The sequence below is a fragment of the Labrus mixtus genome, chromosome 5 (genome assembly GCF_963584025.1).
Source record: "Labrus mixtus chromosome 5, fLabMix1.1, whole genome shotgun sequence".
Taxonomy (NCBI): Eukaryota; Metazoa; Chordata; class Actinopteri; order Labriformes; family Labridae; genus Labrus; species Labrus mixtus.
In genome coordinates, this window is record NC_083616.1 from 23,497,742 (window position 1) to 23,523,124 (window position 25,383).

Sequence of the window (25,383 nt, forward strand, 5' to 3'; positions counted from 1 at the left end):
AGAACCATCATCACAGAATGTAAAATTGACTTTTTCTTCAGTCTACCTGTCTGTGCCCAAAGCTAATGCACCTAAATGTAACTGTGCTCACACACATCAGCCTCATTCAGCTGAATAAGGTACTTTTACTGAAGTCTGTTTCACACTAAGCTGTACACTGCTGCAATACTTTTGTGCTAGACTTATTGTAGTGTTTCAGTTATTCTAAGTTAACCAAAATCTAATCAATTGAAATGCTTATTCAAGCCATCCAAAATTAGATTCATATCTGCCTTTCTGCTAATTCAGCACAATAACAGTATTAATTAATTATTCTCTCTAACATTTACAGTTAGTCACAGGTTATTATTGAATATTGCAATATAATATTACACACTGGAGATATTTATTAACTTAACATTTACATTCACAATATGAACATAACTTTCAGAGACTCAGAAAACTCTTACCGTAATTACAATTTAAGGCTGAATATCAAAAAATATCCAATTCATTTATCACGGTCACTGCTTTCAGAATTTGACAACAAAAGATTAATTAGCATGTACTTTGATAATTTTTTGACGTGATAGTTTGGTTTTGACTTTTTGTCAACCAAATAAGAAATGTTAAGGTGTAACATAAGTTTCAGGAGAAGTTGATTGTGAGAAATTCTTACTTTTCACTACTGTCTCACTCTTAAAAGACTGAACAACGGTAAAGAAGATGCCCCATGTGCAGGAGCTACAGTCTTGTTGCACTGGTCCCTGGTTAAACTCCTGATGCTTTTTTTACATTTATTTTATTTCAGTAACAAAAATGTGTTTGTTTTTTTCAATACAATATAATACTTTATTGTCCCGCACAGTTGGTACACAGGTTTTCATATGTAAGAACGTAGCTTGGGAAGAAACATATAAAGAACAGAAGAAACACAGAATCCTCTATGTAATCGACTCGTGCAGATCTTTCAAAGCAGATCAGATCCAGAGCAGAGAAATTCTTCAGAGAGTTTTGAGTTTCAATTTGTATCATATCTTTTCTCATATCGCACCCACAAAGTCAAATCATTTACTCTTTCCAAGGATTGAGTTTCATAACACCTAGAAAACATGCCTTAAACTGACTGAGTCATGTGACGGATATGTGAGTGGGTGCACATCAATGCTTGTGTCTGTGAGTGATCAACATATTTATATATGCAGTGAGTATCATGTTACCAATACATTGTCTCTACCCGGACAGATTTAAAAATGTAATTAACTGGTAAAGTGGGATTTCAGCTGTTTGTTGCCTTTTATAAAAGAAGGTGACAAACAGCTGAAATAACACTTAAGTTCATACTTATAGTTCATAAAACTTGATTTCATAAGCTACAGTGGCTTTTTGGACACAAAGGGATCCGCTATTTGAGTTTCACTTTGCTTACATGCCTGAACTTGTCCGCCCTCCTCCTTCTAATTTTGCATGGACAGATCTTTATTGTACACCGCCCACAGAGATCTGAGAGAAATGTTGTAGAAAAATCTCAATAACAAAACTCCTCTACTTCCTTGGGCAGCCATCCAGTTGGCTCTGAGTTTCAAAATCCCTCTGGAAACAAAATGTCTGGTCGGTTGGCACTGTTTTGTTGGTTGATATGAAAGACTGCCAACCATGAGTTTGTTCTTTGCTCAGATTCATTTTGACCTCTGATCTTTCTGAAAAACTTTGAAATTCCAACAGCCAGGTTTTGCCCCACCACGGTGGTTATTGGAAGGTTAGTTAGCAAATGAATTAGCTAAAGCTGTGAAACTGACTTTTGGCGTTTGCACTTTCCTCTGGCTTAAAAAAATAAACAATCAGCACCTGTTTCATGCAAATGAATCCCTGCAGATGATGCTCTGTTGGTACCAGTGCAAGAATGCATACACTTAACATTAGAGTAAAGATAGTAACTTTGAATTAAGAAATGGACTTGCTAACATGCAGCTGCAAACTTGCAAAAGCATCTCACTGAGAAGAAAGCTGGTTTAGATTCTTGTGTCAGTTTTGGTGCCCTCTGTGGACAGAACATTACAAACAAAATGTCATCCTGTTTTCTTTAGTAAAATGTATCAATTTGAGAGCTTTTGCTGTGGAAAACGTCAAAAAGGGCTGTTTCTACAGTGTGCTGTTCATCACTTCATCTGACACCTTCCCCCAGGCAGCAATCTAGACATTGAATATATCTTTATTGAAGTAGTCAGTCTTCATGCCGATGGTCTTGTTTGCTTTTGTAGCTCATAAAGTAGCAACAGTTTAAATCTCAGTCTGGTTCATAACCAACTAAAAACTCCTCACAGGGGCTTTAACCACATTAAAATGGAGGATCTGTCATCTTGCTTTAGTGGAAAATATTAGCTTTCTGTTGGTTGTGGATTGGACACTGGCCTCTGTCGATAGAGTCTCAGGTTACATTCAATGTTTTGTAGTTTAGCAATTGCCTCTTAAGTAATTAAGAGTCCTCACAACACAATTCCTGAAAGTGGGTTTTAGGGATTAAGTCTGGGTACAAAACCAGCGTATAGCCAGAATCTGCAGTAATGACTCTTGTCAGGAATAAAGTGACTCACCGAGATTCTATGGAGTTAAAACCCACATATTTCCAAAGAAGGCACACGGACTACACAGAGAGCTGCAACGTCTTAGATGTTGCATATGACAAACAGTAAATAACTACATGATGTTCCTTTCTTCAACTTCTGTCAACTATAAAATCTGTAGACAAAACAAAGACATTTCAGAACATTTTTAAAATACATCTTACAAGTTTCTGCTATTTCTTGTCCAGTGCTATACAAGACATCGAAGTTTTGACGTTTACATGAACCAGGGGCATGCCTACGTTTTTCTTTGCAGGAGAGAATTGCAGACCTTGATAAATGGACTGCTATGTCTTCTGTGGATGAGGCCTTTAGGAAACTCTGTGGGAAAACCTTGCATATGTCTTGAAGAATATTATGTCAGTCATAAAGCTCTTGTTGGCTTGCAGATGTGGCTGTTGGTTCCAATGTTTAGAGAACGGGGACAAATTATCAGGTTACACCAATGCTTTCAACCCTTTGTGGAAAACTGAGTTCAGCCAAGATGAAGAGGAAGGTTAATAATGTTGATTTCAGGACATGCAGAAAAATATAGTTGTCCTGACTCATGTGAGAAGAACGCTGTTGCAAAATTTTGATTAAAAAAAAAAGGACATCATGAACCTCCCTTTAGCACTTGGTGTAGATGTGGCTCAGTTGGTAGTCGGTCGTCTCTCAACCGGAAGTATGAATGTGTATGAATGGAATTAGTTACTTCTGATGGTCACTTATTTTACATAGCAACCTCTGCTATCAGTGTGAGGATGGGTGTTAAAGGGGAGGTGTGACATGCTGTGTAAAAACGCCTTGAATAACAAGCTCCATTTACCAATTATGACATGAGGGTAGTGTGACCAGAACTTAACTTGTCAAAAAAGAAGTCAGTAGCGGGATAAAAGTAAAAGAAGAAAAAGGGATTAGGTCAGACAATGTGAAGTTAAAGATGAATCCTTGGTGGTCAAACTGACATCAAACTGCAGTGAATAAATACATGAACCCTGAGCTTTACCTTTTTGGAGGCATTTTGTATTCTTCAGTTAATCAGATATCAGTATCATTATATGAATGTCTTGCAGTATGTTAATTATTGCAGGATCGCTGCACATTGTGACATCCTCAGTTGAGGTGGTTCATGCATCTGCTTCAGATCCCTCATTGCAAGTCCAATGTGTTGTTGACCATGTTCCAGCTGTAGAACATGCTGCAGAGAAAACTGGAAAACTGGCTCGCTTGCTCTAGAAGAAATAGTTTTTTACATCACCTTTCACCTTTAAAAAAGAGGAGTCTGTAAAGCAGAGCAAGTAAAGCTGAGCTTTGTGACAAATAAGCTCACAGTGGGTTCAAATTACAACAGCCATCAGCTTCTCCCATTATTTAAGGCTATTTTTTTATTTGTAACCATATAGACATCACAATTACAACAAATAATATCTTAATGCATAAGAAAGAAACACAGTTTATTTATTAATATTTGTAATAAGACTAGATAAAGAAAAACTTCTCATACAGTGTTTAAAGCTACTGAGTGTGGGTGGAGTGTTTTTATGATTGTCAGTATGTGTGTGTGCTTGAGTGTGTTTCAGTGAGACAAAAATCTATAGAAACAACTTAAGGAAGTAGAGTGGTTAGAGTCATGTGGTCAAGATGTTTGTCAGCTCTCCTGTAATGTAACCACTGCATACATTACTGAATATCCTATATGTGTAGATTTGTACAGGGTGATCTCAAGCATGTGAACTTCTTTCTTCCCTGCAATAATCTTTTTGTTGAACCATTTGAAGTGTGTCAACCACAGTGCCAGTGCACAAGACCTTGCCGAGCTGCATTTGGAAAGCCCCCAAAGGAAAGCTGTGCAACACTCTACAGTTCTCAGACAGCCTCTGTTCTTCTTATCCGTCAGTGCCATAGACAAACACAGAATCATACCACAAACACATACACCTGTAAACTTGTTTTTTTTTTTTTTTTGCACCATTTTGCTATTGTCCATGTTAGTGTAAGTGCAATAAGGTTACATTTGTGAAGCACTGTGTTGTGTTTCGTGTGTAGTCTTGTGTGTTTTTATCTGCAGTATTAAATGGTGTTTGCAGTCCTGTGAACACCTGAAGCACACACAGTGTCCAACTTGTGACTTTTTATTGATGACATTTCATTATTAAAGGCACTTAATCTATGAAGGGTTTTTTGACTGGGTGGACGGCTGTGGCTCAGTGGTAGAGTCGGTTGTCTCTCACCCTGAAGGTTTGGGGTCTGATTCCCAGCTCCTGCAGTAACATGTCTGATGTGTCCTTGGGCAAGACACTTAACCCCAAGTTGCTCCTGCTGCTTCGTTCGGTGGAGTATACATGTGTATGAATGGGATAGCTAATACTGATACAAAGCAGCCTCTGCCATCAGTGTGTGAGGATGTAAAAGTATAGGTGTGACCTGTGGACGTTGTGTGATTGTTGACCTAAAAAACTGGTTACTGAGTTTTATTTTTATATACCCTGTGATCCACGGGCATTTAACAGCTATTCAAAATTATTTGAGCTGAGGTTGGCAATTTTGGGGGAACCATGCAGCTACTTGTAGCTCTGTAAAGTCAGAGTGCCAGAAATTGTAGTTCATCGAGTAACCACTTGAGACTGCCTCCAAAAGTAAGTCAATCACCAATCGGACCCTTCTGAATATGTCAAGATGTACAGCATAATTATATTAATCATTTTAGAATTTAATAGAGCTGTAAACAAAACGGTTGGCTTGCTGATTTATTAACAAATGAATTAGGCAAAGCTAATGTTGGTCTCCAACAATTTAAAATCCAAAATGTCCGATGTAGTGATTAATTAGAATCTGTTTCTTGCAAATGAACCCCGGCAGATGCTGCTTTTTTGGTGCTAGAATGCATACAATTGACATTACAGCTTAGCTGCAGTTATTTGCTTGTTTACTAAAGGCAGTTATGTTTATTAAAAAATGTATGTATCATTATACAATTATACTACAAACCAAAATTGGGATGCATGTACAATGCAGTGCATTTTGTGGCAGAATAGTTTATAATTTGTATTTGTGGAATTAAACAGGCAGCTGAACCCTGCAGAAACTCTGACTTTATATTTCTGTTTAGTATCTGTGCTGTTCTCTACCTTGCACCGCCACTCTTTCCTTTTCTCATTTTTCCTTCTTTTTTTTTTTTTTATTGTGAGTCACATCTCCAGCCCTGCTAAACCCCCTCCCTGATTCCTCTCCAGGCAAGTCTTGAGCCTGGTTTCCATTACAGACCAACACACAGCTAGCATTTATTCATTAATTTGCCTCTCGGTTTTCTCTACTTTTTTTTATTCCTATTGCCAGCAGAGATGATTTGTCAATGGGGCTGTCTGTGATTTAAACATTTAGAGTTTGCTCTGGCAATGGCTAATCCCACTTGGCTTTGAGTCTTGTTTGGGAAAGTTATCATGGCCAGATCTCTTTCCCTACATAAACCTGGTTCTGGCTCAGTGGTTTTAGAAGCTGTAGTCATAAGGGGGCAAATCTGCACAGTAATGTTTATTCAGAGACAATGGTGTGGCACAGGGGCAGAAGTGAAAGGAAGGACAGGAGGGAGTTTTCTTTCCCAGCTTCTGGGCATAGGCCTGTTTCGGAAGTTGGTTGTTGTAGTTATAAAGGATCAACCACAGCAGCTTTAGAGTTTATGCCCGCTAAAGGAATGCTATAACTGCACAGACTGGGACATGTTCAAGCAATCTTGTGAATATTTAGATGAACTTACTGATGTAACATGTTCTTATGCTGCTTTCTGTAGAGACATGATCATCCCCTGTAAGCGAGTTAAAGGGGCTATATGTAATTTTCAAATAATACTGCGTTTGTAGCGATACCGCATGGCCGTTAGGCGAACTGCACCAGTAACCTGTTGCTCGCTCTCCCTCGCGTGCTCATCATACGTGCTCGTACGTACACAAATGAGCATCATCATCGGCCGTGAAACACTGGATATTTACCGGCATAATGTTTATAGAGGAGTTAAGTGGTCATACACATGTGAAGGTCTGTGAAGGAGTCTGTGTGTCTGTATTCATTCTCCATCCTACAAACGACAGTCTCAGCAGGCACTGGCTGAGAGCAGGAGTGTGTGATGAGTTTGTCCATCTTTGAGAGCTCCTAGGGCGGATAGAAGTGTGTGGAAGACGGCCTCTGGCTGTGCAGGTGAAGACCGGGAGTGTGTGATGAGTTTGTACTGTTGATCTCTGTAAGCAGAACGGAGTGAGGAGGACGTTGAGAACGTGCATAAAATGTCACTTCCTGGCGCTTGCGCGGAAAATACGACCCGGGGAAACTTTTTCTACAGGCAACACAGATAGACAGTGAACATACTTTTTCACATCAGTTAACCGTTCGCTTATTAATGGGTAATAAAAAACGATTTATACATGTAAAAAGTTACATGTAGCCCCTTTAAGGTTTACCCTAAGAACAAACAATGGGTGACCAAATCTGTAAAGGTTAGCATACAGAAAGAAACTTGCCTTCAAACAGGGTGCAGCCTCAAACCTGCATGCAGCGACTAAGGAGCTGAAAATCGAAATTTTAAGAGCAAAACAAAATTATAAATCTGAAGTAGAAAACAAGATGGCAACAAACAATCTCGGCTCAGCCTGGTCGAGCATGCAGACCATTGCAGAAATTCAAAGAGTGGCCAACTCACCACATTGAATTGCTTTAATTCAGATACAGAGTTTGCAAATGCCTTGAATCATTTTTACAATTGTTTTGATGACTTTGATTTTAAATCAGACATTCAAGAACTGAATTTTAAACTCAAGGACGATCAGCACTTTGACATATCCCAAAATGCTGTAGAACAGGCCTTCCTCTCCATTAAAATAAATAAGAGTTTTGGACCTGATAACATCTGTGGCTGTCTAATCAAATCTTGTGCGAGATATCTGGGACCTGTGTTTCAATACATCTTAAACAGATCATTAAAGCAACAGCACATACCCCAGGTCTGGAAAGATGCTGTGGTAGTCCCTGTTCCCAAAACTAGTTCCCCTAAAATCCTTAATGATTTTAGGCCAGTCGCCCTTACATCAATTGTGATGAAAGTCTTTGAAAAACTGGTGAAGGTAGGGATTCTAAAGAGATCTGAGCATGCAATTGATACCCTGCAGTGTGCATACAGGTCACACAGCGGTGTAGAGGATGCCACAGTCACATTGCTGAATTTGCTGATGAAACATTTGGAACAGGAGGGGTCCCATGTTAGACTTTTATTTGTTGATTTTTGCTCTGCTTTTAATACCATACAACCGCATGTGTTTATAAACAGGCTTTTAGACCAGTTTGATTTAGGTAACAGTCTGATTGGCTGGATACTTTACTTTTTAATGAATAGAACTCAGAGAGTGAGGGTAAATGGAACCCTATCCGGACAAGTCTGCTCTTCAACCGGCTCTCCACAAGGATGTGTGCTTTCACCACTCTTGTTCATCCTTTACACAAATATGTGCCAAAGTTGATCATAGAGCAACAGCTGAGTCTGGAGACCTTGTACACCAGGCAGGTGAAGCGGCTCACCGGCTCAGTCTTAAAAGATGAGTCCCATCCTCTAAACTGTGAGTTTCAGCTCCTTCCTTCTGCACGAAGACTTTCAGTTCCAACGTGCAGAACGAAGCGCTACAGGAACAGCTTTGTCCCAGCAGCCATTATAGAGCGGAACAAGTCATAGTGTGTGTGTATCATGTCTTTCCTCTTTGCTGCTTGATGTGGTCATTGTACTATCATGAAGGCCTTGCATGGAGGGACAGAGATAGCAGCCTGAGAAGTTGTTGTCATGCTTCTTAGTGGTTCTTTATTCACATATTATTTATTCTGGTGTTCACGGCTCTGTAGCTTTTACAGATCAACTTGTTTTATTAATTGTGATTGGAACCTGCACACTTTATGCACATCAGCACTTTTACCCGTCTACCGTGCATTTGCACTTTGTGCGTTTTATATATTATCTGTGTTGTATTAAGTGTCTCTCCCTGCAACCAAATCTACCTACGGGTACAAATAAAGTAACCTGAACCTGAACCTAAACTTGTCCCATATTATCCACCACTGTGGGACATTGCTATAAATCAAAGGCTGCAAGCAGTGATTATTGTCTTTATCCAACCAATTGTTGTTGTTTATTAAGTAGACCCCCCCCTTTTTGTTTTTGTCCTATCCCTTCTCCTTTCTACATTTTGCTTAAAAAGAGATTCATAAATAGAGCTTATTGCAGATACAGTCTGCCATCTGAAAGATTAATTAAATTAATTTAATCATTATCAGTATGAGCATAAATGTTGACAAATAGAAATCCCAGGGCTTAATTTCCTGTTTACTTTATTTTTTGTAAGTTTGTTTAGCTAAGATTTTCTACAGCTTCTTTCTGCCTTTATTGTAGAGACGGACAGCGGATAGTGTCAGAGATCAGGGAGAGAGAGTGGTGAATGACATGCCGGGGGAAAAAAAGCTGGGATTTGAGTGCTACAGCCTTATGCGTAGCCTAACTGCGCAAACTAACCGCTAGGCCAACGGTGCTTTGTTTTGTTGTATTTTGGATTTGAAAGATGATTGTCATGTCCAGTTTTCTCCGTAGTTTAGTCTTAATCTTTCACACCAGAAATTTTAAACGTTTCTTTATTCAAATAAATATTTGCCAGTATTTGTTTTTTACATGTGTCTACTTTGAGGATTTTCATGTAAATCAGGATATTGAATAGATTTTTTTTCTAGACTTTTCCACATGCGTACACAGTTACTGGACACACAACACACCCATAACTGACACATGAGAAGTCTGACACATGTGGATGAGTTGCACACACTTTAAGACACACACACAAACACACAGTTTTCCATCCACAGCTTGTCCCTCTTTTATAATATTTTTACTCACTCGAGACGTAGATCTGCATAATTATTCATCACTTAGTTTGAGACACATGTTTAAGCGGGAATAGATACTTCCCTTTCAAACTTAAGTAAACTGAAATACCTGGAAAGTCAACTGCACCCAATAAAATGTGTTGTTGGGTTCATTTGCTCTCCACCACTTCACGCCATCCCACCTCTGTTTTTGTTGTTAGTGAGCTCATCTTCATCTCTATCCTGTTATCAGTTATATTTCGCTTGTATCTTCATTAGCTTATGTTTGTGTAGAGACAGTGTTACACTCATCAAGAAACATAGTGTACCTAGGAGAATTTATCCTATTTATTTATTTTTTATAAAAAGGAAGATTAAAAATGACCCTTTAGAGCAGGTTACCTCCATAACAGTTACCTGTTTGTATCTTTTCATCCACACTGTTTTTTCCACAGACATGTACACCATCAAAGAGAGTTTGTAAAATGAAGTTTTATAAATGTTTTTATGGGGCATGTTTTGTCTTTTTATTGGAAAGCCACGGTAATGATACAACCGGAAATGAGAGGGTAGAGAGGAAGCCCCAAGCTGGATTAAAATCAGAGACCACATAGTAAACATTCAGACCCTTATTCTACAGGGACGATCATGTATGTAGGCAGTGGCTCACTGCAATTTGGACTCTTAAAGCCGCCTTCATTTGTAACACTAAAATGCTATCATGGTGCATAGAGTGTTGTTTGTGATGAGTTCAGCATTTAAAACATGTCACTCCAAAAACAATATGCTGATTACTTGTGATTATTCACAGGACTCACTGTGTCAGTAGCTTTCAACAGGACTGTTTTTTTTTTTTTGTTGCTAGAAAGCCGTTCCAATCATCAGATAGTAGTTCCAATAAAATCTGCTCACAGTCAGCTCTGCAGCTCATCAAGAGATTCAGTAGTGGTGAATATTTTCAGGAATAATATGTGACTTCATTCTGAGTTGTCCAAATGTTGGCAAATTAAAATGCCATCCATTCTTATTGTGTTTGAGCAGTGGCAGGAGTGTCAGTAGTGAATTCTTCAAATTATTTTCAAAGAAGTGATATTCAGAAAATATATCTGTCAGCAGAAGTACTTCACGGCACGCTCACATGTATGATATGATTTTGACTTATCTTGATGACCTTTCAAGCTATTTTAGTCACAAATAATAATCCTGTCTTTTTTTTTTCACTTAAAAATTTGACCGTAACCTTCCTGGAGGGTTGCAGGACTGTTTTATCTTTGACTGAAATGCTTCCAACCTACAGCTTAAATTGTTGTTTATACTTTTGAAAACTTAAAATTGAAGATTTCTGCAGGCATGCAGTGCAATAAACTAGTTCATCTGCTCGTGACTTAAATACTTACTAGAGCTGTACAATAATTGTAATTTCAACAGTATAACGATTTGAGTGTTGCAATAAACACGTCATATCATATCAAACATATCATGTATCTTTCTGTTTAGGAGATTCAGCGTAGTTGTTGCAAACAGGCATTGTTAAAAACATGAAGAACAACAGATAAACTGAGTCATTGCTTATATTCTCTCATTCATTTGTTTTTAGTCATCACGCTTTATATCGTTATCACAATATGGAACACTGTTATCACACATTATCATGGAGGCCTCCACTTTGTTATGTAAAGTTTAATATCTTAACTTGACCGCCTCAGAAAAAAGAAGCTGAATAGTGTTATTAAACTTTACAAGGTGTTAGCACCTTCTCTTCTTTTTCTGCTCCGTCAGGTTTTGTAATTGCTCTTTTTCTGTGTTCAAAACCACAGCTGATTCATTTACATGGAAGTGCTCTTAGTTCTGTGAATCTTCAGTGTGTTCTCTTAACTTGTGCATGTTGGCCTTGTATATCAGTATTTCTGAGAAGTATGTAAGGAGGGCAGCGTGATGAACTGACACATTTATTCATGACTGAAGGCTGCGTCTCTGGCAGCTTCTGACAGGTTTCCTAGAACACACAAATCTTTATCAGTGTTTGTAACCCCACAGCTTGTGTGTGTGTGTGTGTGCGTGAGTGTGTGTGTGTGTGTGTGTGTGTGTGCGTGTGTTTCCCACATCCTCGATGATGCCACAGATAGTGCTGAAGTGAATTTGATCAATTCTAGTGATCTGCTGGCTCCATCTATTCCACCTTTGAACGTGCTCTAGAGAAGATATGCACAAAGGTGGCTAACAGAGTTTTTCTCTTTGACTGTGAAAGATTTGATCTAATTAAAAACACCTCGTTCAGAGTAACATGCTTAAGAAACTTTTCATAGTTACAGATTCTACAGTTGTATGAACAAACTGAAGGAGCTGATTGTATTTCAGTGAAAAAGGTAATGTTTGACTTATAAGTTCAAAAACAAACTCCTAAAATGTTGCTATTTTCATGCATATGTATTACAGTGTGGTGTGATCACAGCTGCCTTTTCTGGATTAAAGCCAATGATTTGAATAATTGAAAATGAAGACCAGAAAAAGGTCCCTGCTTGTTCTTTGACTTTTCTCAGTGTAATCACTTTTTGGATCTTCATACCACACCAGTCCTGCACGAAATGTATTTCTAACCAAGAGACCAAAATGTACATCATTACAGTAACATGTAGCAACCTTCACAGTTGTTCATTTCAATTGTCTTTGGAAAACGACTTCCAGTATTTCTTCTTGTTAGGTTTTAAATGTTGTGAAATGCATTCCAGAAGAAAAGTTCGGCCACCTCGTCGTGGAATAAATGAGAAGTGGAATATAATCAGACAAGCTATTTCTGTCCCCCCGACCCTGGAGGAAGACCTCGATAGTGTTTGTGTGTGTGACACAAACAACAGGTGGTGCGGATTTGAAAACAATGGCAGCTGCTGCAAATCACAGACAGTGTGAGCTGCAACTAAACTACAGATAAACACATTACAAAATAAAAGTTATGTACGGCAGAGGTACAAATGTTGGTGTATCTTTCAAAGCAAAGTGCAAAATATTGCAATCAAAAATATATAATTTATTTTCTGAGGAAATGACATACCAAGTAGTCAGAAGTTTTAACTTATTGAAATTAATATATTAAACAAAATCTGTTTTGTTTTTTTTGTCACATTTTCTGCATTGCTACATTTGACTGGCACACCAGTTGTAATATCTTAGTGTGTCCACTTCTTCTGTGGTGGTTTATGAGCGCCTGACTGGAGAATTAAAACAGCTCTTAATACATAACAGTGCTGGATGGAAAGTGCTTGTATTCCAATTTTCTTTGGCTGATTAGTTTTTTTTACAAGTTGAAATGTGTGAATGAAGAAAGGACTCCTATGGTACATTTATGTTTTTAATGGTACCTGGAGCTTTTTCTGGATTTATTGCCAATAGGAAATGTATTATAAAGAATCTCAGCAGCATTTTTGTTTGAGTGATCCTGAAACTCAGAGAAGAGAAGCAGAGACAGATGTGTCGGTCAAGGTCTCCCCTGTCCTCCGAGGTCCTGACGGGTGGTGTTGGAAATCTTTAAAATTGCTGCCTCTGTGTGTGTCTTGGGTGTGTGTGTGTGTGTGTCAGCGTAGGCCACGTCGACCCTCACAGGGTTTTTGGAATGTTGAGTTTGTGTCTGTCAGTTGCCACGGCAACGGCCTACAGAAAGTACCCTGGGAAGATGATTTTGGACTCCAAACATCCTGTGTGTCACTCGTGTGTGGGTGTGTGCGCTCAGACTTGTGTTTGTGACTGCGTAGGTGAGAGGTCGCATTGTTTCATCCGTCCCTGTTTGTTTGTTTGGGAGTGTTATACTTTTTTTTTTAATTAGTTTATGTGATGGAAAAAAAAATCTGGGTTATATTAATTTTGCACTACAAACTAAGGTTGTCCACATTTTCAGTACATTGATAATTTTGTATACTACAAGTTTTAGAACTATATAATTTCCATTGTTTAAATGGATGCCAGTTCACCCCAGGACTACAGATGTAAATTAGCTTATAGCTAACTCTGGTACAGCTAACAGGCCCTACACTGTCCCTGTCAAAATAAACAAATACATTGAAAATTAAATAAATAAATAAATAAATCTTCCCGAGCGCGGCCAAGGTACCCCTGAACAAGGCATCGAACTCCCATCAGCTCTGACATCTCTCCATTAGTGCATGTCCACAGGATCCTGTTTGTGTAGTGTGTGTATTTCAGCCTATGTGTGTAGCATGTTCAACAATAGTGTAAAACACTGAATATCCCTGAACTGAATATATTAAAGTTTATCTTCTTCTTCTAAATATGTAGGCCACAGTATTGACTATTATAAAGCAGTCACTCACAGTGTGTGTGTGTGTGTGTGTGTGTGTGTGTGTGTGTGTGTGTGTGTGTGTGTGTGTGTGTGTGTGTGTGTGTGTGTGTCAGTGAGTGAAGTTGAAACATTGTAGTGGAAGTTGACTCAACCTGAAAAGAACCAGGGGTGATAACTGAAGTCGATGCAGAGTCATAACATGACTGTGACAGATCCCATTCAGCTTTAAATTCTGCATAGATCTGTTGGTGGATAAAATCGTTATATTTGAGCCGCAAAAAAAAAAAAGATGTCAGCTAATTTATGTTTGTCATCCAAACAGCACAGTAATTAATCAGTGTTAATAGGTCTTTAATACGTCTTGGTAATAGAAGTCTTATGGTCTATAATACTGCATGAGTGAGAATTATAATTTCCTACACTATACCTTTATATTTGTCTTGTTGAACCAAAATCTTATGGGTCTAAATATTTGTGTTGACAGTTAAAGGTCTTTAAATCCATTCATTTGAAATGCTGGACTGAAAAAGGGCTTTTTAATGCCTCCAGGACAGTTGATAGAGTCACATGCCATGACATGCGGGAAAGGATCTACAGGTTGGTTTTGAACCTTGGCAGCACGCTTAAAGGACTATAGACTCTGTACATGGCCTCCTGTGCAAACTAACCACTAGGCCAGTTGAACGCTTCTCTCAGTGTAAATGCGTGGCTTTGATGAAGACCTGGAGGAAGCTGATAAGGAAAAGATTTTGTCTGACATTGAGAAATAAGTTGGTTTTCAAACTCAAAGCATTTCAAGAGAAATTCAAGAGAGATCTTGCCATTTCTTTTGTATGTGATGTAAAGTTAGGTCATCATGAACCTACGTTTTTACAAGTTATCGGGCCAGCAGTGAGAGGGAAACACTGCACTGTACTTCTGTTGATGATACACTGTTTTAGTTTAAAAGTGAGCTCCATGTTCTGTTCAGCTTCTGTTGCTGATAGTTTTTTGTGTTGTTAAAACAGTCACACTTTCTCAAGAGGAGAAAAAGCATTCTTTAGTCGGATTATGCACACACACACACACACACACACACACACACACACACACACACACACACACACACACAGCTTTAATCTTTCAAATATTCACTTTTGTCAATATTTTGACATTATGTCCTCGTTTAGTTTTTTGTCTGAAAGATAATTAAAATGTTAAAATATTCTCTGCATGAAAGTTTTTAGCAAATTAAGACATTAATGTAATTGTTCCCTATAAGCACTGAATAAAAATTAAAATATTCCTGTTTACTTGCAGCCTCACTCTGCTCACTCTTAACGTCCATGCCTTTATCTATTTGTTGCATTTATTTCTAAATCGCCACAAAACTGTGTTTGAACTTGGAGGAGAAAAAAGAAACATGTTTCATGAGGTTACTTTTGGGTAATCTCTAAAATGTAATTAAAATAGTTTAAGGTGAACCGGTTTGTTACACACAGTCTGCCTTTGTTTATGATAGAAAAGTGAATTCCTACTCACATTTAGTGCCTGTGTCAACTAACTTTGAGTAAACCTTGCGAGTAAAGGAGGAGTAGCTCCTCCACCTGTGTTGTTAACAAAGTTCATAAAAGAAGTTAATTTTCATTGGTCAGTGAGGGAGAAGTGACATTGATGCATGTGAAGATTTGACGTATTCTCATCTGAAAACGCCGTGAGCACAGCGACAAAAAGCTGCTGGGCAGGCATTTTTGTGCTCAGGGCGCTGAGCGCTTAAAACACTGAACTGCAGTGGTGTTGTATAGAATAAAGGCGCTAACAGCACAGAAAAAAACACTGTTAGTGGAACCAGGCCCCTAGAGCCTTAGTTTAAGGTAAAGATAAATATTTGATCTGAAATAATGTCAATAAAAAGATGCTAGTTGTCATCCAAAACTCTGAAAGTGATATATCTATTTGATCATTGTGAATCTTTTTCTGGTTGATTTGCATCCTATATTTCTTACATTGCTTTATTTTTCAACTCCAAGTCGCTGTTCTGTTTCATTGTGTCTTTACTTATGAGATATCTTTCTAGTTGTTGTGCTACTCTTTGTTGTCATTTTGACTTTTGTATATTTATTCATTTAGATTTTTTTGTATACTTCTGGTTGCTGTTTTTATTATTATTTTTGCTTCTTGTTGTCTTCTTGAACCCGTTGTGCTTATTTTGTGTTTGAGGTCTTGTTGAATCTCTGTTGTGTTGCATCTCTGTGGGCGTTATGTTTTTTTGTTCTTTGTTTTTGTCTCTTTCATGTCCTATTGCATCCATTACGTCTTTTTGCATTAACGGACTAAAAAGTGACAAAAACAATAACAATAACAAGTGTATGCATGCAAACACACATTGCTTGTTTGAGTTATTGAAGTAAATACTCAGAAAGAAGTTACAAGCACATAAGAAATACAAGAAGACAAAGAGGGAAAGGCCTTCACTGTGTGTGTGTGTGTGTGTGTGTGTGTGTGTGTGTGTGTGTGTGTGTGTGTGTGTGCGCGTGTGTGTTTCTTCTCTGGGGAGTATTACAGACCACAGTTGCAGTAATAGGAAATGTGCTGGGAGCTTGAACTTGCTGCCCTGATGGAGTTAATTCACAGAAATCAGGCCTGCTATGTTGTTGCTCAACTAGTCAGACATCTGTTGCCTGTTTTTTGTCTTCTTTTTTTTCCCCTCCACGGACACATATGGTTCCTCAAAGATGATTTTAGTCAGAAACGTGCTTACATTCTCACTATGAATTACTCTAAATGAGTCACCCTCAGCTCGTATACTTACAGACACACGGAGATTTCATTAGCTTTGACACATCCTGTGTAGTTAGGGTGTTAGTGAAGATTGAACTCAACCTCTTCATATCTTTGTTCTATTGATTGATGGGAAATACAAACATTTTCATTCTTCTTCAAAGGTGTAGTTAAGACACATGGCTTTTGAAACTATTGCTTTCATTATAGATACATGTTTGTATCATGTCTTTCACTTACAATTTCCTAGAGTGTAAGGTGAAGTATTTTCAATGTGTTGTTTAGTCTGACCAAAAGTCCAGAACATTATATCACCCAGTAGGGATTGAAATTGCAGGATCACTCACACTATGATACAACACATTACATTACGTTTTGTTTATGATCAGGACGAAATGATACAATGAGTAAGAGGCTTCAAACAGACACAAGAATATGTTTCACTTTGGGCTACTGTACCCACCTGAGGGATTTCTGCAGCAGGTAAAGAGCCAGAGATCAAGTGACAAAAAAGAGTAACCTTTAGAGTTTCATCCATCTGCGATTAGAGACACAAATAAAAAATGTGTCATTTTGCTGTGTAAACGTCTAGATGTGTTAATTAGCAACTGCTGGCGAAAAGTTTTAAGCCATCAACTTGAAATATGAGGATATGTCAAGGTTGACAAAAAGTAGGGGTGAGCCACGCCTGGTATATTCTGGTCTCTATTGAGTTGCTGCTGCACAGATAATACGACCACGCAAAGAAAACACAACTGAATGCAGACAATAAGTTAAAAAAAAACGCCTTCAACCAACGAAAACAGGATCAATTCGTCTTTTAGATGAAGACAAATACGTAAATTTGTTAATAGGGATTCTGTTGGGATCTCATCTAAAGTGAGATTTACAAACATATGTCAAATTACCACTAATCGCCATCCGTACTGCCAGAGACAACTAATCTAAGATGTTAAACACATTAAGGTCCATTTGTTGTGTAGTTAATAAGTACTTCATTCATATTACAATATTTAAAGTAAAAAGGAGTTTTTCATAAAAGGAAAGATTATCTGTTGTGGTTGTTGTCATCTATTTTGGCTCAAAAGTTGATGTTAAAGTTCATTTTGTTCTTGGCGTTATGGTTCATGAAACAAACATAAAAAAGACTAAGTATCCACATGTGAAGACCAGGTGTTGCAATAAAAAGATTCTTCTCCGAGGTTGATTTGTCATCTAATGTTTTAAAGACAGAGAACATAATATACACTTGTCTTTTTTCTATTTTATAACCTTTGTTTCATTCATCATTGGGAACACTCCATACTGATGGAAACATTTTTTTCTTACAGTATCTGTTTCAATAACAAGTTTTCTCTTCTAAGTGTGTCTCTGGCTTTCCTGTAAGTTTACACCATCTACCTTTCCTCTGAGAAAACACAGATTTGTATATTTCTCGCTCTCTTTTCTTTTCCTGCTCGTCTCGGCATAGTTATGAAAAAAACCTAAAAGTTTAAACCCAACACTGAAGAAACGTGTCTCTCTGAACACCCTGGACTGAAATTCAGCTGTGGCAGCAATTCAGTGGCAAGTTCATGTCTAGTCAGTTCCTCATTCAGTGACTCAGATCTCACTGAATGAGTCACATCCCTCTCATCTGTGCTTCACATTGTGTTTTAATGATAACATAAGACACTGCTGTTAAAAAAAAAATCAAAGACCATTCAGAGTGACTGGATTTGTTCATGTCACCGTCAGGCTGAGGAAATTGGTCAAGTGTGTGCGAGTTGGTTTTAATCTATTAATTTGATGTGTGCGGCGTTCCTGTCTGTTTTTCTGTGTGTGTGTTTGTGTGTAGGATTAACATAGACATTCCTCAGGCTCACACACTGTCACATAGACTCAAACTCATCCGGTGCACAAAGCCCTGGAATCCATCCTCCCTGCTCTCTCCTCTTCTCCTCTTCATCCCTCCCTTTCTCCCACCCAGCGCCTTGTCTTTCACCGTCTCGTCTGTTTCCTCTCACTGCCTCTGCTCTCTCACGCCACTCACCCCCTGGACCTTTTTTCTTTCTTTCTTTCTTTTTTTTTTTTCATTGTGTTGCTCTCTTGCATATGTTTGTCCCATAGGGTTTTTTGATGTTGATCCAACTGGTGCTTGCTAAATTCCACTTTGTGCTGTTTATTTGAAAGTTGGAGCCACAAAGGCTGAGTGATATAACCAGAATCTGCTGTCCTTAAGTCAGGCATTTCACATCTAGATACTGATACATCACACTGTAGCACATTTTCAGTACTTTCAATGAAGAAGCTGTAAAATGACCAAGTGGTGAGGAGCTAGTTTTACCTGGCAAAAGTTTCGATTGACCTAATTTTTTGTTGATTTTTCTCTGAGGCTGAATCTCAAAACGCCACACCTGTTTTACCTGCCCCTTGTACTAATGCTTTCTTCTTTTGTTAAATTATTTGTGATTAGCAAACAGCTTTCAGACGTGCTACAAACACCACCTGGTGGTAGTTACGCATTACACCCGGTTGATGGTTAAAAAATATATATTTTTAAGATGAGAAAACAGCTGCACGGAAATGTATGACTATTTGAATATTTGAAAAACCATATCACATCCCCAGTACAGCATCTTAGTCTGTTTCTGACTTCATACCTTAAACACTTTTATTATTGTAGGAATGAGCTCCATGTTTTGTTTTATATTGTCTTTACGTCTGTGTAACCTTCACTCACCTAAATATTTCTGGTGTCATTAACAAAGTTCATTGTTCAAATGACAAAAATGATTGCACTTGGAGGATTTCTTTCTTTCACAACCAACTAAACATAAGATCAAGTCACCCATCTGTTGTAACATTTCACACTCTATGTTGATTGTTAACCTAAATCTAGGAGTTTAGCCTGCATGATGCACACACAAGCCTCTTCTTGTTCCTCGTGTTTCCCTCCTCTGTCATCCAGGGCTCATTTTAGAGTTGGCCTCTGACCCAGCATGCCATAGGCCTGTACACATGGCTAACCAATCATCCATCCATCTGTGTGTTTGTTTGCGTGGATTTGTGTGTGTGTGTGTGTGTGTGTGTGTGTGTGTGTGTGTGTGTGTGTGTGTGTGTGTGTGTGCGTGCGTGCGTGCGTGCGTGCGTGCGTGCGTGCGTGCGTGCGTGCGTGTGTGTACACACATTCCTTCTAATGTCCAGTCGGGTCTCAGGTTTATCAGCAGGGGACAGAGCTCTCACCTGTAAAAAGTATCTCCATATGTCTGTTTTATTAGAGCATAAAAGTCTGGGTCACTGGTGATACTGTTGCAGAAAAAGTCTCAACTCAGATTTCTTGCTGCATGCTCATTAAAATCTTCACCAGGAAGTCTGTGATATGTCATCGTTCTTTCTTTAAATTCACAGTTTGCTTGCAGGGGTTGACTCTGGCACATGGCCATGAGAGCTCCACATGACTGTGTGAACACAAGTGTGTCTCACACTGACACTGCCCTGCTTTCCTTGCTCTGTACCATATGGGTCCTATTTGTTGGGAATACAGAGAATAATACAAAGGCAGTATATTGTTGTGTGCAGGGTTTGGAGTTATTTACTCACCTACCAATTCAGAAGGTCGTTTCTACCAGCCATTTCTGTCTGCATCTTTTGAAATCTATGGAGAGAGCTAAAGAGTCATAAAAAGGATGATAGCTCATCACCTTAGTCCCTGTGATGTATTGCTTTAAACAATTATATAAAAAGTACAACTTAAAATTCTTTGTTTCAGTTACTCTTGTTTTCTTACAGTTATTCAGTTTTGTATGACATCCTTCATGTGAGTAAAGTCTACTCTGTCTCACAGTCATCCTTTCCTCATTTTGTCTCTCAGGCCTCCAGTCCAAAGCTGACAACCTTCTGCTCAGATATCCAAGAGGTCCGTCGTTGCAACCGTCTGGAGATGCCTGACAACTTAAACACATTTGTTTTAAAGGTAAGTTCAGGCTTCAACTAAAGAAATTACATCAGAAAGGAAACAGTGGTGGTTTGCAGACTCTGCCCGCTGGATTGTTTACATCCACATTTCTTAGATCTCCAACCTCCATTCAACATGAAGCGGAAACAGGACAATCATTGTGTCATATCATTTCATAACAAAACTTCACAAATAGCCGGATTTAGACCTCGTTGGTTTAGACTTGAAGATAAAATCCAATAAACTTTGTCTCATGAGTTTTCAACAGTTCAAACACCTGTAGGGATTAAAGATGGGATACTTTGATTAAAGCTTTTACGTTGGATTTCACTTCTTCAATCACTTCTCACCGTCTACTATCATGTTACCAAAATGCATGATCAGTTCAACACCCTGAAGAAGTCATGATTCAAAACATGTCTGTTCTTAGTACTGTCTCGAATTGCATTGACAATAACAGCATTTGAATGGTTTAAAACAGAGAGCCATTTGGAGCTTCTTGTAATGTCCAAGTCTACTTTGATCCAAAAACTACCTACAGGAATACAAAAGATAAAGAGGCTCATGTCTCTGATTGTAGTTCATACCATTCTGCATAATAACCCTCTCTCCTCTGAAAGGGGAAGCATGCTGTAGCACATACTGACAGCCCTGTTTGAAAATCTGAATTATTGTTTTTTTTACTTTATACTACATGTTGTTTTAAGCTTTACTCCCTGTCCTTTAGATTTCAAAGTTTTATTGATTTCTTAAAATATGTCTTATCACAGGATGGTGTATCACATGTTTCATGTCTTACCTTTTACACCATGACATCCATGACAGTTTGATAGAATGAAAATAAAGTAAATGTAACTTTACCTGAAGTTATATGACTTACAAAAAAAGGAGAGCTGCTGCATAAATATCAACAATGTGCCCTTAATGAAACATTGCGCTGTTAATGTGTGTTGTCTATTTCTGATCTTTGTAAATTATAATAACGTAGTAAATATGTGCTTGGTACATTTCAAATCCAATTTGTCTCTGCAGGTTAATCGAGGTAGTTTGATATTTGAGACAGACAACGACCAGCAGGTCAGCTCCTGGACCACAGAGCTCAAAGAATGTATCAGTAACAGGTGAGAAACACAACTAAAAGTACTCTTTATAACTCAATTCTCAGCATCATATATCTGAGTCCAATTAAGGAATTCAGTCATGAAATGTAAAATGTTTCCATCAACCCTAGGAGGCCACCTTGATCCCTAACACACATACAGAGAAACAAACACCGATTATGTAACAGGAGCCTTCAGCGTCCTTCATCTGTCTATTCATGCTGCATGTTTCCTTGAGTTTCTGAGTGGAAATATTTCACACTTGGACTTTGGCTGTTTTTGAGTGTTTGTGGGTGTGCTGGATGTTTACTTGTGCTGAGTTATGTGTTTACACGTGCAAACATACCTGATCGAGGGCGCTACAGACCGGAGCAGGTTTGGGGATTGTTATATTTGGAATATTCCTGGATATAATCATTCATCAAGCTCGTTCGTCAACTTAATATTTACACATAACCTTTTTAGAGGTAACACATCTGGTGAGGAGGAAGAAGGCCTGAGAGTTGAGCAATAAAAGTAAGCATGTAATGGATTTGAACTCTTCTGTTAGTGGCATTCAGAGTGAAACGTAAACTTAGAGAGCTGTGGGGGTGTTCTAGTTAGTGCAGTAGTTTAAGATGAATACTCTATACTTTATTTAATATCATTGTTCCTCTCTGCCTCCCTTACCTTCTTGCCCATCTCAACTCGACCTCAGTTTTAAGTAAAGAATATAATAAAAGTCATCGATAAGAAGGTGGTGGCAGGTCTGACACTATCAATTCCTCTTTGGCAGATAGGACGAAAAAATGCCAATGAATGAAGTAAACACTAATTTAGAAAGGTGACACTTGCTCAATTTAACAATGTCATATAAGAAATACAAGTCTGAGATCCAAGTCCACAAAAAGGAAAATATGCACATAAGAGGTCATGAAAATGTTAGAACTTTGAGATCTAGCAAAGTAATGTTCTGCTCAGTAAAGTATTTGAAACCAATCTTTATATTAAAAAATGTTTTAGTAATACAATGCTTAAAGTAATGAGTCTGAGTTTTCTGTCTATCAATACAGAGAAATAAAAGAGTAAATAAAAAGTTTTGTGTACAGTGTATGAAAAGGCTTTTATAAGTTTGACCCTTTGTATCAAAGTAGAAGCGTGTGTGTGTGTGTGTGTGTGTGTGTGTGTGTGTGTGTGTGTGTGTGTGTGTGTGTGTGTGTGTGTATGTGTGTATTGTGCACGTGTGTAAATGTGTGTCAGTTGTGAGAGGAAGTGTGGGGGAGGTCTCTCCGACTTGGGAGAATCTCAGGACCTTTCTGATTTCTGCAGATGTCTGGAATGCTCTAACTCACACACACACACACACACACACACACACACACACACACACACACACCCACACACACATTGCGAGTCAGTCAGCAGTTCAGTGAAGAAGCCGAGTCGAAGTGATGTTGGAGTAACTTGGTGTTTATTCAGACAAACAGGCTTGTCTCCCACATCAACAAGTATTAAATTCCTCTTAAAGATTCTCCTGTAAGAACAATAAAGTTTAGACTTTTGTAAAATGTCCATTGTCAAAGGTCTTTCTTATTAGACAAATCAGAAGTGGAGTAAGCAGTCAACAGTCATGGCTGAGCATTTCTGCTTTAAAGTAGTGTTTAGGTGAGTCCCTATGTAGAAAAAGGTATGACTACATTTTCCCTTCTTTATTTCAAACATCCTGGAAGGTGTGCTGATGGGCTGAAATTTCCAACTTTGCAAACTGTCCTTAATTTCTTGAGTAAAATATCTCACAAAGAAATAAGAAGCGACACAGAGTGAGGAGAACAGAAAGAGACCTGTCTTCCTGTTATTCACAGAGCTGCAAACTCAAGTCAGCATTTTGGCAGGATTTGCTCCAGCTTCCCTCTTCAACCTTCCCTTTCTCATCTGTGCATGTACGCACACATACTGTCTGTACGTCCCGTTTAACTATGTGTACGTGTGAATGTTGTGTGTGTGTGTGTGTGTGTGTGTGTGTGTGTGTGTGTGTGTGTGTGCGCGCAATTGCGGGCAGTAAAACAGAAGAACCGTAAGTTTTAGTTCAGATGTGAACTGGTGAACTGGACTCACATCCTGTCTGCGCTCAGTGTCTTCGTGCCTCAGCCTGCTGTTTCCTCCGTGTTCACTAGACTCAGCCCACCACTAACACACACACACTCGCACGCACACACACACGCGCGCACACACACACACACACACACACACACACACACACACACACACGCACACACACACACACACACTCGCACACACGCACACGCACACGCACACGCACACACACATCTCTTCTTCCTTCTCCCCTGATCTGTGCTGCTCTCTCTCGTGCTGGTGTAAAAAACGTGTGATAAGTAGCATTAAACATCAGTGAATCATCATCATGTTCATCTTGTCAGTCACTGGTGTAGGTACACTTTATCTCCGCTGTGGTTTAGTATCTCAAAGATTTCCGAACCACAAAACAAAAAATCAACATGTTGATCTTTAAACACAGGCAGGAGTGAACTTTTTAGATAGATATATAAGATATAAGATAAGATATATAATGAAATACGAAACTACAAAAAAAAAACTTCATGAAGTCATTTTGCACTTGACCTATTTTCCTCCTCAGGTGCTCCGTGATGAGAATACCATACATGTACTGTGAATCTGTTCTTGTCCTTCAGGCCAGGCAGTGTGGATCTGGAGCCCCTCCCCTCTCCAGTTGACAGCTCTAGTCCAGCCAATCACAGAGGGAGCTCCGAGTTGGGAAGTCACAGTGAGTGCTGTGTGTTAGTGTAAAATAACTTTTGACACACATCTTTTAAGGATAGTTGTGTTCATTAAAAAGATCCTCCTAAAACGATCCTGTTCTGGGATTCAGTCTTCTTGCAGAGCCTTTGTGCTTTGATAGAAAACACTTTGATAAGCCTCGCTCTTAGATTTAAGTATATTAAACAACAGTTCCATTGATTCCCCCCCCCCCAGGCCCCGTCACCTTTGCCCTGCCGGAGCAGGTTGTCCAGAAGAGCGATCACTTCCTGTTCTCCTACCCCTGGTTCCACGGGCCCATCTCCAGAGTCAAGGCAGCCCACCTGGTTCAGAGCTCTGGACCAGAGGGCCACGGAGTGTTTCTGGTCCGACAGAGTGAGACGAGAAGAGGAGACTACGTGCTCACTTTTAACTACCAGGGAAAAGCAAAGGTATGAATCTCAATGTCTGAAGCTGGCCTGTTTCAGTTCAACCAAAAATGTAGTAATACTGATGAACCCTGTTCCCAAAGTTTCACCTGCTTACATCAAACCTTTTCTGACTTAACTTTCTCCCATACCAACAAATGTGTTTTTATAGATGTGTTTATTTTTGTATTTTGTAGTTTGAATTGAAATAAACTAAACCACAGCGGTAAAAGCTCAACGAGGGAACATGTAACATACTGCTAGTGGCAAAGAAACAAACCATATCAGTGACCGCAGGAGGAACGAGATGGAGGGTGCATTATAGGCTGTGAAAATCTCACTTATCGTGATGTTTCTTTTTTTCCTCCATCTGTCACTGCGTGTCTGCAGCACCTGCGCCTCTCTCTAACAGAGTGGGGTCAGTGCAGAGTTCAGCACCTGCGCTTCCCCTCTGTCATAGACATGCTCAGTCACTTCCGCCTCTTCCCCATCCCGCTCGAGTGTGGAGCAGCCGGGGCCGTCACGCTGTCCAGCTTCGTGGTAGCAGGCTCCAGCCCTCCATCACAGGGTGAGACTCGCTGTCATATCTCTTGGTCGCACAACTCAAACTTGAGTGATGTGGGAGTGTTTGTAGAAAGGGTTA

The 25,383-nt window shown here is 39.0% G+C and overlaps 1 protein-coding gene across 5 annotated transcripts in view; it reads left to right on the forward strand.

Annotated features, from left to right (window-relative positions):
* Positions 1–25,383, forward strand: part of sh2b3 (SH2B adaptor protein 3) — a 53,401-nt gene that overhangs the window by 24,034 nt on the left and 3,984 nt on the right. For all 5 annotated transcript variants that reach the window (XM_061038671.1, XM_061038673.1, XM_061038672.1 and 2 more), the window contains 5 exons: positions 20,375–20,476; positions 21,491–21,579; positions 24,249–24,340; positions 24,550–24,764; positions 25,131–25,308. In XM_061038671.1, the coding sequence (XP_060894654.1) occupies positions 20,375–20,476; positions 21,491–21,579; positions 24,249–24,340; positions 24,550–24,764; positions 25,131–25,308 (676 nt within the window). The remainder of the gene's footprint in view (positions 1–20,374; positions 20,477–21,490; positions 21,580–24,248; positions 24,341–24,549; positions 24,765–25,130; positions 25,309–25,383) is intronic.